The sequence below is a fragment of the Cervus elaphus genome, chromosome 5, assembly GCF_910594005.1.
Source record: "Cervus elaphus chromosome 5, mCerEla1.1, whole genome shotgun sequence".
Classification (NCBI taxonomy): Eukaryota; Metazoa; Chordata; class Mammalia; order Artiodactyla; family Cervidae; genus Cervus; species Cervus elaphus.
Genome location: NC_057819.1, coordinates 25761164 through 25775457, shown reverse-complemented (window position 1 = coordinate 25775457; position 14294 = coordinate 25761164). Strand labels below are relative to the sequence as shown.

General features: G+C 45.8%; 1 protein-coding gene across 11 annotated transcripts in view; it reads left to right on the top strand.

Annotated features, from left to right (window-relative positions):
• Positions 1-14294, top strand: part of RIMBP2 (RIMS binding protein 2) — a 299129-nt gene that overhangs the window by 170018 nt on the left and 114817 nt on the right. For 3 of the 11 annotated variants that reach the window (XM_043902117.1, XM_043902119.1, XM_043902118.1), the window contains exons 1-3: positions 2299-2399; positions 5505-5594; positions 13606-13728. In XM_043902117.1, coding sequence (XP_043758052.1) covers positions 2382-2399; positions 5505-5594; positions 13606-13728 — 231 coding nt within the window. In that variant the 5' untranslated portion in view covers positions 2299-2381. Of the gene's footprint in view, positions 1-2270; positions 2400-5504; positions 5595-6251; positions 6373-13605; positions 13729-14294 lie in introns of those variants that run through there. The other 8 variants (XM_043902109.1, XM_043902111.1, XM_043902112.1 and 5 more) reach the window with 8 other exon arrangements.

The following is a 14294-nucleotide window of genomic DNA, read 5'->3' as shown; positions in this document are numbered from 1 at the left end:
TTCCCGTGGTCGCCCGTGTCCCTAGGAGGCCCCTCTTTGTCTCACTCCTCCTTTTCAACCCGCTCTTCTTCCAAGAACTATCACCTCTCAGTTTCTGGACCTCTTTCTCTCCCATCAGTCACAAGGTGACCTCTGCTAGTCCATCCTCAGCACCTCTCCTTTTATTTTTTTTTATTTAAAATGTTTTTAAAACTTAAAAAAATTGAATATAATTGATTTACAGTGTTTTAGGTGTGCAGCAAAGTGATACAGTTAAATACACGTATACATTCTTTTTCAGATGCTTTTCCATTATAGGTGATTATAAGATATTGAATATAGTTCCCTGTGCTGTACGGTAGATCTGTGTTGTTTTCTATTTCATACATTTATTGTTGTTCAGTAGCTCAGTCCTGTCTGACTCTTTGCGACCTTATGGACTATAGCCCACCAAGTTCCTCTGTCCATGGGGTTTTTCCAAGCAAGAATACTGGAGTGGGTTTCTATTTCCTTCTTCAGGGCATCTTCCTGACCCAGGGATCAAACTCATGTCTCCTGTGTCTCCTGCATTATCAGGCAGATATTTACCACTGAGCTACTGGTGTGTAAATGTTAATCCCAAATTTACCCCTCTCTGTCGTTCCCCTTTGTTAACTGTAAGTTTGTTTTCTGTGTCTGTGAGTCTGCTTCTCTTTTGTAAATAAGTTAATTCATATCATTTTTTTTTAGATTTCACATATAAGTGATATCCTATGATATTTGACTTTCTGACTTACTTCATTTAGTATAATAGTCTCTAGGTCCATCCATATCGCTGCAAATGGCATTATTGCATTCTTTTTATGGTTAAGTAATATTCCACTGTACATATGTATCACATCTTTATCCACTCATCTGTCAATGGACATTTAGGTTGCCTCCATGGTTTGACTATTGTAACCAGTGCTGCTTTGAACATTGTGGTGCATGTATCTTTCTGAATTACAGTTTTCTCCAGATACATGTCCAGGAGTGGGATTGATGGATCATATGGCGACTCTATTTTTAGTTTTTTAAGGCCCTCCACACTGTCTTCCATAGTGGCTGCACCAATTTACCTGCCCACCAACAGTGTAGGAGGGTTCTCTCTCAGCACCTCTCCTGGAAGTCATGGGAAACACTTTCAGTGCTTCAACTGCTGAACATCTTTGGTCCTCACCTGGCTCAGGCAACAATTGATGCTGGGGACTGTCTTTGTCAAATTTATGCTTCCTTAGCTTCTAGGACATCACACACTTGTTTCCCGTCACTGCTGACCATCCCTTTTCAGGAGCCTCTTCTCCTGCCCTTTTAAACATCTCTGTTTCTTTCACTCTGTCTTGGGTCCTCCCTTTAGTCTCACTGGCAGTTTGCACTTAATCCCCTGACTCAGGCTTCAGGGGTCACTGGCCCCAGAAGTCTTCAGCTCAGATGCCAGAGCTCTCTTATCAGCCTGCTGAGAGTTTGTCCTAACCTCCAAATGTTTATCTGCAAAGTGGAAATAAGGACTGTGCCCTTTTCTATCTGTAGTTATGGATAACTAGATTCAACAAACTGTGCATTTTGATTCCTACAGGGTAGACCCTGTCTCATGCATCCACCGTTTGGTGAATCCTAAGCCCTCTTACCTGGATGGCTTTAAATGTAAAGTATCCAAGACCTGGTCTGCTCCCTTCACGATGCTGAGACTCTCCCAAGGACAGGGAAGCTGGACCATTTCCCAGGAAGCGAACAGTTACACAGAGGCTGGTTTTCCTCTCTTCACAATCATTATTTCAGGTCAAGAAGACGGAGCTTAGAGGGTGATTTCATACAGCTGGTGCTCGGAAAGTTCTTTGTTATCACAGTCCTGGCGATGCATGAGTCACTGGCTTTGCATCTCCAGGCAGTGGGCGTGTGCTGTCAGATTCAATTCCTGGGTCCTCGGATGTGCCCAATACTCAACAGTGTCAAACCCCCAGCACAGGAGACGCCGGAGGGGCACCGATCACTCTGTGGCAGGGAGGTGTGTGTGCACACCTGTGATCTGGGCGCTGGTGTGACTGGCCGCCTTTACCCCAGGCTGTGAAAAGCCTCGTTACTCAGCAGGAATGTCAGATTATATTAAGTCCACCCCATCCTCCTCCTCCTCCTCCTCCTTCTCCTGTGAATTGTCATAGCTCGTGCATCCGCGCCTGTTGGCGAGTCTCATTTTGTCGTGTTGCAACTAAAAGCCCACATCTTTGGGGGGCCTTCTGGTCTCAAGCATGCGACCAGTATGTAAGGTGTTCTATCTCTTGCTTAGCGGCCCTTCCTTGGTGGCGCTGATTAATCCAGAAGGGCTAGATTTCACTGGAGCGGTGGCAGCTTCCCCGGGTGGGCAGCTCTGGTCCTGCACGGTGTCAATGATGAAAGCTTCCAGGGTAAGTCTTCCTGCTTCTCAGCATCTTCATGGGACTGGAAGCCTGAGCAGTAGGCATTTTCTGGATTTTCCCCTAAGCAATCCAAGATACATGCATGTCTGAGGAGCATCCGTGCCCTGTTACTCCGAGGGGCGGGGAAGACCAATGTCTGCCGTCACTGCGGCATTGAGGGTGAGGCCACATGTGTTCCCCTGACCCATGCCCACCTCTGGGCTTTTTCAGGGCTAAATGACAAGTCTGGATAAATGAGATGCTGTAATTCGGCAAGTAAATCACATAGTCCGTGTAGCTCAAGTGGCATCTTCACTCTCTCTGGGCTTTTACCTGGACATCTTGGGTGCTGAATAGGTTTTTTCAGCATCACTGTGTGAGGGGGTTTGGCCTCTGCTAAACTGTTTTCTGTGGAGCAGAGAATTGTTTGGGGTTGAGTTTGCTTCTCAGCTGTTCTTTCTGTTCCTAGTTCCTTGAGTTGGGAGAACCGGTACAGTAAGTGGTACCCCGAGTGCAGATTCATGCTTGGACTGATTTGGGGAAGAGATGGCCATGTGTACCCCTCATTCCCCTTTTACCTGGTGATATTGTGAATCAGTGCTTCCTGGACTGGATTTAGATCCTGGGCTTTTTTCTCTTGAGGATTGATTTCATCAGGTTAAACAGCTGACCTTGAATCACTGAGATGGAGTAGAGATGAAATTGATGAATGCAACTATCCTACAACCACCAGAAAACTGGATGAAAGAGCCAGCTCTGCTTCTCTTCCCGATATTGCCTTCTTGCAGTCCACTCTTCTAGGGGAGGGGCAGAGGAAGGTGATGGCAGGAATTGAGTGGGTGGTTATGGCGGATCGTGGAAGGTGCGCATACTGAGACCGGTGCCTCCAGTAGGGAAGGTGACCCCTGCCTGAGCCTCCATTGTGTGCAGGGGAATGCTTGGTACTCTAGGAGAACCATCTCATTTTATCCTCCCAGTGGCTGCTGAGTAGGTGCTTTCACATCCCTCCATCTTAGAGGGTAGAGATACCAGGCATCCTGCCTGAGGTCATAGGGCTTACCCGTGAACCAGCTCGAGTTTGTATTTAGACAGAATGGCCTCAGGACTGACGTTCTAACCCCTCCCTGAAGTTTTTCCTGGGGTCTTCCCTGGCTGTCCAGTGGTTAAGACCTCACCTTCCAAGGCAGGGGGTATGTGTTCAATCCCCTGGCCTGGAGTTAACATCCCACATGACTCATGGCCCAAAACCCAAGACATAAAATAGAAGCAATATTGTAACAAATTCAATAAAGACTTTTTAAATGGCCCACAGTAAAAAAAACTTTAAAAAACAATATAGTAATATCAGTTCCTGCTTTTAAAAAAAAAAGTTTCTCCTGTAATTCTCTGAGACATGGCTGCCTTTATTTCACCTTGGGGTAGGCAAGACTTCCAAGGTCAAGAGTGAGGGGTTTGGGTGCGTGTACCTATCCCTTGTGATTGCCAGTGGTTCTCATGTGGGATATCCCAGAATGTCTCCAGGTCCCCCACGGAGCCGGCAGGGGATTACACTGTGGTTGCTTTACGTAAGAAAGGGGGAAATGAATTTATGCCTTTGGGAACATCTCAGAGGAGGGAAGCAGTTTCTCATAGGCTGGGGATCCTTGTTCTTCAGAACCAAACACAGAAGATGCCATAGAGGGGAGGAGACTGTAATGACTGTGGCCTAGGGTAAGGGGCTTGACTGAAATATAGGACCTGAAAACAGCAGGAGGACCCTTTCTCCTTGTGGGAGGTGTCTGTAACCCTATGGTTCCTGTTCCTTTCTTATCGTGAGTGTGAATGAGCCCAAGTTCAGACCTCTTGAAGTGTTACAGAGGAGATTCCCAAGTCAATTCAGAAGTGGGTGATCCCCAGATAGGAACTCACTTAGGAGACGAACAGAGAACACACTTGAAGAATTAAGCAAAGAAACCGGCAGACCTGACCGCAGGTGGCTATTGCTGTCACCTTCCACCGTGGGACACTCACTGTCCCTGTTGCTTCTGCCTGGTGCTTTTTAATGGGTGTCATTCTTCATCTTTGTGAGAGCCCTCCACTTGCTCCCTGAGGTGTCATTTTCAGGTCACTTCACTATTTTTATTTCTTCTGGAGTCAGTTCATCCTGATGACCGATTTTGTTAAATCTCTTGAGCAGTGTGAGTTTTCTTTCTGTGTTTTGTAGTTTCTGTTTTCAGACTCATCTTTTACGGGAGATTTTTACCCCCAGCTCTCTTTCCTTGTCTGTGCTCACTCTCTGCTCTTGTCTTACTTCTTTGTCATTCTGTACCATCCCACGGGGGCTCCTGGTCTTGAATTGGGTTCTATTATTGGTAGCTCAGAGTTCCTGCACAGGTGATACCACTGAGCCAGTGGGTCTGGTCTCCCTGCCTCTCCACCACACTACCTTGTCTGTGCCAGAGCTCTGGGCAGCCTTCTTTGGGAGTGGGGGACTTGACCTCAGCCTTGGTTCAGGCAGTACCTTGGTCTCTAGCCTCAGGTGGGACACTTTCAGTTCTTTATAGCCTAAAGTATTTGGACTCCTAATTTTGTCTGCCTATTTCTGGACTCAGAATCTGGTGAGTCCCAGGAGTTCCACTCATGACATGTGCTCCAGCCTTCCATAGCCCTCATAGATTTTTTGCCTTCTTTTTGAGCAAGAGAAACCTTTAAGTGTTTTCTGTATTGTTTATTATGGCAATATGTTTGGAGCAGTGCTTGTGAGGAAAGGGGGCAGGTCAGAGCTTCACATAAAGTCCAGATGAAGAGCAGTTCTGTTGCCTCTTTAGGACACAAGGGTGCATTGCAGGTTAGCACACAATGTATCAGATGTGATTTATCTTCTGGACACTTCACTACAGGCTTTATAGATATTGTTTTATTATCTACTCGTAACATCATCGTAAAGTATCCCTCCTCCCGTTTTATAGAGTAGGAAACTCATGGCTCGGAAAGAGGAAAAGACACGCCTCCCACACCACAAGGCTTGTGAATCACAGAATCACACCCAACCCCAATCTGATTTCAAATCAGAACCCTTCACCCCCATCTGCAGGTTAGGATGTCATCTCATGATGCCCTTTCCTTTTGTTTTAGGAAAATGCACTTAAGGAAGCTGCCCAAGGAGACCATCGCCTGAGGCCCCATTATGCAGGCCTTCCCGCAAGGGCCCGCCAGCTCGACAAGGTAACTGGCCACCACCATCGACAGGCCATTGGGAGCTGGGGTGTCAGGGAGGAGCCCAGGGAAGGTGGAAGGGGATGACTCACTGAACTCCACCCAAACGACAGTGTCTGGGACCCTAGTCACACCTCTTCTATTTCATCATGTGGCCACTGCACAAAGCCCTAGAGAAACGTCTCATCTGCTGTCTGCTAGGCATCCCCACATAGAGGTCTATTCAGTCACACAGGGGCCAGAACAAAACTTCCCATGTCTTCTCCACCAAACCATTGCCTCTCCTAGTTTTTCTTATCCCAGTAAATGGCCATCCCTCCAACTGCTCAGGCCAAGATGCTCTGAGGGGTCCTTTATGCCTCCTTTACCCCTCACTCTCTGACAGCCCCCAGCCCTCCCATTTCCAATCCCACTGTGTCCCACAAGCAGAGGCTGCCATCTTCTCCTGCCTGAATGGTGAAACAATCTCCTACTTGGCCTGCCTACCTCCCTTCTTAATGTCCTACAATCAGTTTCCAGCATGATCTAGAGTGATCTTGTGACTCAAACCAGACTATGTTGCTCCTCAGAGTAAAAACCTTCTCCCAAAATAACAACAAAACTCCTCCCTGTGGCTGCCGTCTCACTCAGCCTTGTCATCTGCCTCTCCATCTTTGATTCCTGAAGCTCTGTTGACGCTGACCTTTCTGCTCCTCAGACCACCAAGCTGGTCTGTGTGCCATGACTTTCTCTGCTTGGAACTCTGCTCCCTCCTCTTCAAATAGCCACCAGCCTCTTGCTCTTCATGGTGAGTTGCCTCCTCAGCGAAACCTTCACTGCCTCCAGCTACCCATCCCCTTCCTTTAATTATGTGGCTTCACTCAGCTTTTATCTTCTTGTGAGTCTCATCACTTTGTTGGTTGATCACATCTTCACTTATGTGTCTGTCTGTCCACCCTGCAGTAATGTCAGCTGCTAGGTGGCAGAGGTCTTTGCGCTCTTATTCACCACCGTATCCCTAGTACCTATCTCAGGACACATCGTAGGTGCTCGGTGAATATTAGTTAATGATCAGTTGTTGGTTTGAAGCCACTAATTGCTTAACTTTCCATAATTACAGAGTGTTTATTTCAAAGAATAACTGTGTCCTAACAATTTACTGTAAAAAAATAGAGCTTTTTTGATTTTACACTTCTTTTCCTGCCTTCTTGTTTTCCCTTTAAAAAAAAAGAAAAAGATCTGCTTTTCAGGAAATAAGAAGTGTTAGAGAGGATGTGAAGAAATTGGAGCCTTGTGCCCTGTTGGTGGGAACATAAAATGGGGCAGTGACTATGGAAAACAGGATGGCATATCTTTAACAAATTAAGAATAGAATTACTCCATGATTCAGCAATTTCACTTCTGGAGATACACCCCAAAGGATTAAAAATAGGATTAAGAAGAGATATTTGTCCATTCATGTTTATAGCAGCATTATTCACAATAGCCAAAAGATGGAAGCAACCCAAGTGACCATCTATGAATGAATATTATCAAATGTTATATAAGATGCAGCATATGTGTGTGTGTGTGTGTGTGTGTGTATACATATATCGGGTAGATTTTTTTTATAACATCTTACCAAAAAACCCTAACGAACTTTCTGGCCAACCCTATTGGAGTGGGAGACCATGCCCTCCTCCAGGGGATCTTCTCGACGCAGGGACTGAACCTGCATCTCTTAAATCTCCTGCATTGGCAGGCAGGTTCTTTACCACTAGTGCCACCTGGGAATTAGGTATATATAAACACAATGGACTATTATTACTCAGCCCTAAAATGAAGGAAGTTCTGACACCTGCTGCAACATGGATGAACCTTGAAGACATTGTGTTCAGTGAAATAAGCCAGTCACAGAAGGATAAATACTTTGTAATTCCACTCATATAAAATCTCTAGAGGAGTCAGATTTATAGAGACAGCAAAGTAGCGTAGTGGGAGGCAGGAGCTTAGGGGAGGGGAGGGGGAGTTAATGTCTAAGGGGGACAGAGTTTCAGTTTGGGAAGATGAAAAGTTTTGGAGATGGGTATTAGTGATGGTTCCACAACAGTGTGAGCGTGCTTCATGCCACTGAGCTGTGCACTCAAAAACATAAAGACAGTAAATTTGATGTCACATGTGTGTTAGTTGCTCAGTCGTGTCCGACTCTTTGTGACCCCACAGACTGTAGCCCACCAGGCTCCTCTGTCCATGGGATTCTCCAGGCAAGAATACTGGAGTGGGTAGCCATTTCCTTCTCCAGGGGATCTTCCTGACCCAGGAATCGAACCCAGGTCTCCTGCATTGCAGGTGGATTCTTTACCATCTGAGCCACTAGAAAGCCCCACATTATGTGTATTTTACTGCAGTTTTATCAAAAAGATGCGCTTTTAGTATGCCTCCAACACTCCCTTTAAATCCATTCCCCCATATTCCTGCCAACCCCTGTGCCTTCTCTCCTCTTTCCTTGCCAAACCTGCTCTCAGGAAAGGCTCTAATAAACTCACACACCCTGAGGTGTGAATCCATAATGAGGCTTGGTGACCTTCTCAGCCCTGGCATCTTTTTACTTAAACAAAAACAGAAATGAAAAATGATGGTGATGTTTTGGGCATCAGAAGCAAGCCAACCACAGGGTTGGGGGGAGTTGGCTGGAGGGAGGGTTGATCCTAGAATGACTTCCTCGCTTTCACTAAGTTCACTCCATGTGGGCATCTGTCTGCTCCTCAGCTGGGCTCCTGCACCCAGAGTGCGAGTCCTCCTTGATGAGGGCAGAGCCAGAGGAGCCCAGTGGCGATGTCGCCTATGCTGGTCAGTGGTGGCGGGTGGAGTCCCAGGGTCAAGCATCACCAGCATCTCATTCCCAAACCTGGCTCTCCTGGTGCCCTGATGGGCACCCCTGCTCCCGTAGAACTCTCACCAAAACCAACATAATTTTTTTCATTAAGGTTTGAAACTTCTTCCCCTGCTGCTTTCACATCTTGACCTTTTAAGCAAAGCTTCAAGGCCCAGAAAATGAGCTCCCTTCAGCATTGCAGGGGGGTGTGAAGGCATGGAGTGACTCACAGGCACAGACTGGAATAGCAGAGCTTGCAGAGAGGAGGTGGGGAGCCTGGTGGTGCCGTAGACATCATATTTGTCCTGCCCCTTCCCAGGCTTACAGGGCTGGGCATTCCCTCTGGGTGTCTGAGCAGGGTGTCTTCAGGGGAATCTCCGTGGGAAACAGCAGGTCCTGAAAGACTGCCTTGGGAGACCAGTGTCTGTGTCCCAGGGTAACTTGGGGAGGTACAAGGGGTGGGTTGGTTCATGCTGATGGTGAAAGAATTCAACCACAGCACCAGATCCATTGGTGGGGGGCACCCCCGAGACCTATAGAAACACAAGGAAGTGTTTCATCTGGTTCTCCGGAAGAAGTCTGGGAATTCCCAATTCCCACAGCTGACTCGGGCTGGATTTGCAATCTGCTTTTTAGTAGCCTTGATTAAGTACGCAAAATTAATGATCAGAGCTCTTAATTATTAATGTATGGGGATGCAGGGTCAGTGTCTTCCCGGAAGCCTGCCCAGAAGGGATTGCCTCTTAGGCGCAAAATTGGTTATTGAACTATTTAGAATATTGAGTTGAATTCTACTGGGCAGGCCTCCCTGTGGAATGAAACAAATGAACCAGGAATCTAGGACACAGTGCAAAGGATGGGTCAGTGCCCCTGATGCCTGCAAACACAACTTAAAAAAAAAAAATTGATTCCAAATTTTTTACTCACCTGGGTTCAAAGGAGCCCATTAAATTCTCCCCAAACTGGGTAGCCGTTCTTACAGCCTGTTGGAGGTTCAGGCTACTTTCTCATTGAGTGTGTGGGGGCATGTGTGCTAAGTTGCTTCAGTAGTGTCCAACTGTTTGTGACCCTATGGATTGTAGCCCACCAGGCTCCTCTGCCTATGAGATTCTCCAGGCAAGGATACCGAAGTGGGTTGTTACACCCTCCTCCAGGGGATCTTCCTGACCCAGGAATGGGACCCAGGTCTCCTGCATTACAGGCAGATTCTTTACCATCTGAGCCACCAGGGAAGTCTGGGAAAGAGTGGAGATTACCACAAACAGCATTTTTTTTCAGGGGAAAGGTTAGTCTTTGAGATTTCCAAGACCAATTTAAGCTCATGTTTTCAACACTTTCTTTTTCATCTCCTTTCTATATTGTGGAAACAATGGAACCAGACTGGTTAGTGTCAGAAGTCCTAGAATCAAGGTGTCAGCAGGGCTGCCCTCCTTCTGCAGGTTCCAGGAGAGAATCGTGTTCTCACATCTCCAGCTTCTAGACACACCCTCATTCCTTGGCCCCTGGGCCCTTCCTCCATCTCCAAAGCCAGCAGAGTAGCATCTTCATATTGCATTCCTCTCGTCAGGACCCTTGTCATTACTACACTGGAGCCACTAAGATAATCCAGGACAATCTCAAGATCCTTAGTCACTCCTTCCAAGTCTTTTTTGCATATGAGGCAATATTCACAGGCTCCAGAATTAGGATCTGGACTTCTTTATGGGTCTTAATTTAGCCTATCTCAGTCCACACCCCCCCCCCCCCAATCAATCCCTTTGTCTACCCCATCCCTCCTAACCAACAAACTTTCTTTCTATTATTGCAAACCAGGGAAGTGACCTTCAGTTTAGTTTAATTGCTCAGTCGTGTCCGACTCTTTGTGACCCTATGAATCGCAGCACGCCAGGCCTCCCTGTCCATCACCAACTCCCGGAGTTTACTCAAACTCATGTGCATCGAGTCAGTGATGCCATCCAGCCATCTCATCCTCTGTTGTCCCCTTCTCCTCCTGCCCCCAATCCCTCCCAGCATCAGGGTCTTTTCTAATGAGTCAACTCTTCGCATGAGGTGGCCAAAGTATTGGAGTTTCAGCTTTAGCATCAGTCCTTCCAATGAACACCCAGGACTGATCTCCTTTAGTATGGACTGGTTGGATCTCCTTGCAATCCAAGGGACTCTCATTCCATAATTGTGACCATAAAGGGGACACGATGGAGAAACTTTAAGTCAAAGAAATGCAAAACCACAATTGTGGCATTAGATGAAGTATATTTGATGTATTAAAGCACAAGCACCAACAACTTGCAGAACCTTCTAGTGGCCCAGAAGTCCTCTGCAGATTCTTGCTCATCCTCAGCTATCCTGTAAAGCATTGTCTTCAAGACAAATAAAACTTGGCTTTTTTTTTCCCACCAACAATTGCTTTCTGTTGTTACTCCAACGAACACAGTATAAGGTACAAGAAAAGCACAACATTTTAGCTCCATGTGGGGTAAATGGGATTTATGGGTGGGCCTGGCCCTCTAACGTCCATCTGTTCTGTCCACCGTTGGCAACGTCCCTGTGGAAGCACAGGTTTGGCGGCTGCCAGTCAGTTTCCAGATTCACTTCTGGGTTGTGGTCTGTCTGCAGGTTGGGGATCGACTATTACTATTTTAATGTTTTTAAAAATCTTTTTATTTATTTTTATTGAAGTATAGTTAATTTGCAATGTTTTTAATCCCTGTTATATAGCAAAGTGATTAGGTTAAATATATATGTATTCTGTTTTTAATAGCCTTTTCCATCATGGTGTATCATAGGGAGCTCAGCTGTTCTATGATGACCTAAAGGGGTGGGATGGGCAGATGCGAGGGAGGCTCAAAAGGGAAGGGATATATGTTTACCTATAGCTAGCTGATTCACAGTTGTTGTTCAGTAGAAACGAACACAACACTGTAAAGCAATTATCCTCCAATTAAAAAAACATATATATGTATATCCTATGATAAAACATAAAGGGGATTGACTATTCTTGACCAAAGCCCTGGGCTGTGCCCCTGGCAGGATGATTCCTGACTGCCCTGTGCTCCTATAAGGGGCTGGATAATAACTAAATATACAGAAATAAATGAGGCTGGCAAATGGAGCCTGAAACCCAAGTCAGCTTCCCTACAAAGTATGAGTTTGAGTTTCTTGGAAATACCTGACTTACATGAACTTTGGCTATTCATTCTACTTCTCTATTCTGACAACAGGGAATTGGATCACTAAAGAAAATCCTGGTCCCATCGGAGCTTCCATTCTAATGAGGCGCAACCCTGAGAAAAAATGTAAACTGCTCATATGTTAATTTCAGATAGTGATAAATGCCCATGGAAAATAAAGCAGGGGGAAATGGCGAGGGCGACAAAGACAGAAAAGTAGGGAGGATATCGGTACTCCAAGGGCTTGTCTGAGGAGTGACATAATTGATGAGCAGAGAGTGGGGGTGGGGTGGGAGGTGTGGGAAAAGCACGTTCAAAGGCCTTGGGGCAGGAATAAGCTTGGCTTGTTCAAGGGATTAAAAGAGGCCAAAGTGACTGAGCATGGTGGATGGTAACAGGTCAGATTAGAGAGGTGGGTAGCCCAGATGCCATAGGACTTTGGGGCCACATCAGGAATTTGGACTTGATTCCAATTTCCATGGTAGCCCTGGGAATTTTTAATCAGGGAGCAGCAAGATCTGACTTCTATTCTAGAAGGCTTCTGCTGGCTATAGTGCAAGACTGGACTCGGGGCTTTCGAATACTGTTCCCAAGTCTAATTTCCTTGATTAGCTAGGACATGAGAAGCGAAGGCTCTCAGCAAACCTGGAGCTGAGGTTCAAATGCGGGCTCTGCTTCGTTACATTAGGTCATGACATTTTCACCAGGTAGCATTTGAATTTTCCCCTGAGTTCATTGCTTGATGCATCACACTGTAGCAAAATGGCAGTAAAATACTTCTGTAAATCAGACCTCTCCACGACCTCTTAATAACAGCTTCCCTGTAACCCTGCTCCGTTTAGGAATGCTAAGTGGGCGCCTTCTTTTCCTTCTGTGCCACAGAAACTGTCAGGTTACACGAAGATCGTACATAAAGCATTTGAAACAGAAAGGGCTTATGTAGCTACAAAAAAAAAAAAGCAAAAAACCCCATGACTTTGTGACAGTCTGTTATTGAAGTCATAATTCATGTTGTAATGTTTGGGGAGGAGGGGAAGAAATTAAAATTCCATGGTTGGAATAAAGCATGCTGCACAATGAAAAAATAGTGGAGAAGAAATCAGGTAACTTCTCTCATCAAGGGCATGCCCTTGTCTGTTTCAAAGAAGCTAGAGGAGAGATTGAGGATTAGTAGAGCCTCCAGATGAGTTTTAAACATGGGAATCCTGGGGCTTCTGGGCTGAAAATGGACATGGTTTCTGAGGTTATTGGAGCATCCATCATCCAAATCCACATGGAGCTTTGTTGCCATTTTTGTCCACTTTTAGGACAGAGGTGAAATTTAAAGCAAAAGAATTTAGTATGGCTACACAATTTGAGTAACATTTTGTGTCTGTTAGGACTTTCAGTTCAAAGGGACAGAAGACAATTCAAATTGACACAAGTTAACCGAGGGAATCTGTTGGCCCAAGTAACTAGAAAAGAAAGTATTAGCTTCAGGCACAGCTTGATCTAGTTGCTCACACAGTGTCATCAGATGCTTCTCCATCTCCAGAGTCTATTCTCAGATGAGTTCTTCCCTCATGAATGCAAATGACAGTGTAGCTCCAACCTTTGTCTTTAACTTTCTAAGTACAGTGGGTGAATCTCTTCCCAGGTTCCTACACAGTCTAATATCTCATGCTCCGTGGATGCTCCTGGCTTCTATGCCCCTCCTCTCCCAATCCTCACATTCAGGGCAGGGGATTATGCTGATTGGCCAGGCCTCGGTCACATTCCCAGACCTTATCCAATCACTGTGGCTGTGGTGAGGATGGGTGGGATGAAGAGGGAGGCTGTGTGCTGATTGGCCAGCCCTTGGTCACACGTATTCACCCCAGCAGGAGTGGACCTAATACGAAGTCCAGGACTGAGGATGAGGGAGGGGAAGTCTCCAAAAAGAACTTAAAGGGGAAGTGACAGATGACAGCTGGGGACAAGTACCCACTGCAGCTCATGTGCATACTGTAAACGCCCCTTCTTTCCATCCTTGCTACTTTAGGTGAAAGCAGAGTATGCTCGGCTTAAACACACGCTCACCATAGTGACCAGAGAACGTGATTTGGCCGTGAAGGAGAAACACCAGCTCCAAGCCAAGCTGGAGAACCTAGAACAGGTCCTAAAGGTAGGACATGCTTCCACTTCCGCTTTCCCCGGAGATCAACGTGAGGAACGAGGGGCCGCAGAATTCCAAAGCAGAGAGTGGTTGAAACTCCTTTTGAGTTTCAAAATCATAAAAATTCAGGGCTCTATGGGGCTGTTTTTACCCTTTCTGTGGTATACAAAGCAATAAATAACAAAATTTGAATGTTTCTGGAAGCGATCCCGTAAAACCAATTATGCATTTCCATTTCTTAGAATGTTAAACACAGCTGAGCAAGAGATGCTAGGCAGCACTCCGGAATGGAAATTGGGCTTAAGTTGAAGACCAGAGGTGTCTACATTGGTTTTTCAGATTTCATGAATTTTAAGCTGTTCTTCAGATGGTTAACGACCTTTGTTATAAAGAGAATAGCTAACTCAGAAAATTGCTTTATCAAGCTGCAGGTAATTGGATAGGCTCATGCATTCCTGATGAGCTGGGATCTCCTTCAATATTTAATGGGTGGGTTGATTTGCTTTTGATATTACTGAGTTAAGCTGAATGAATTCGTTGCCTTTTAAGTGTTAAAATTTTATTGGATTCTCATA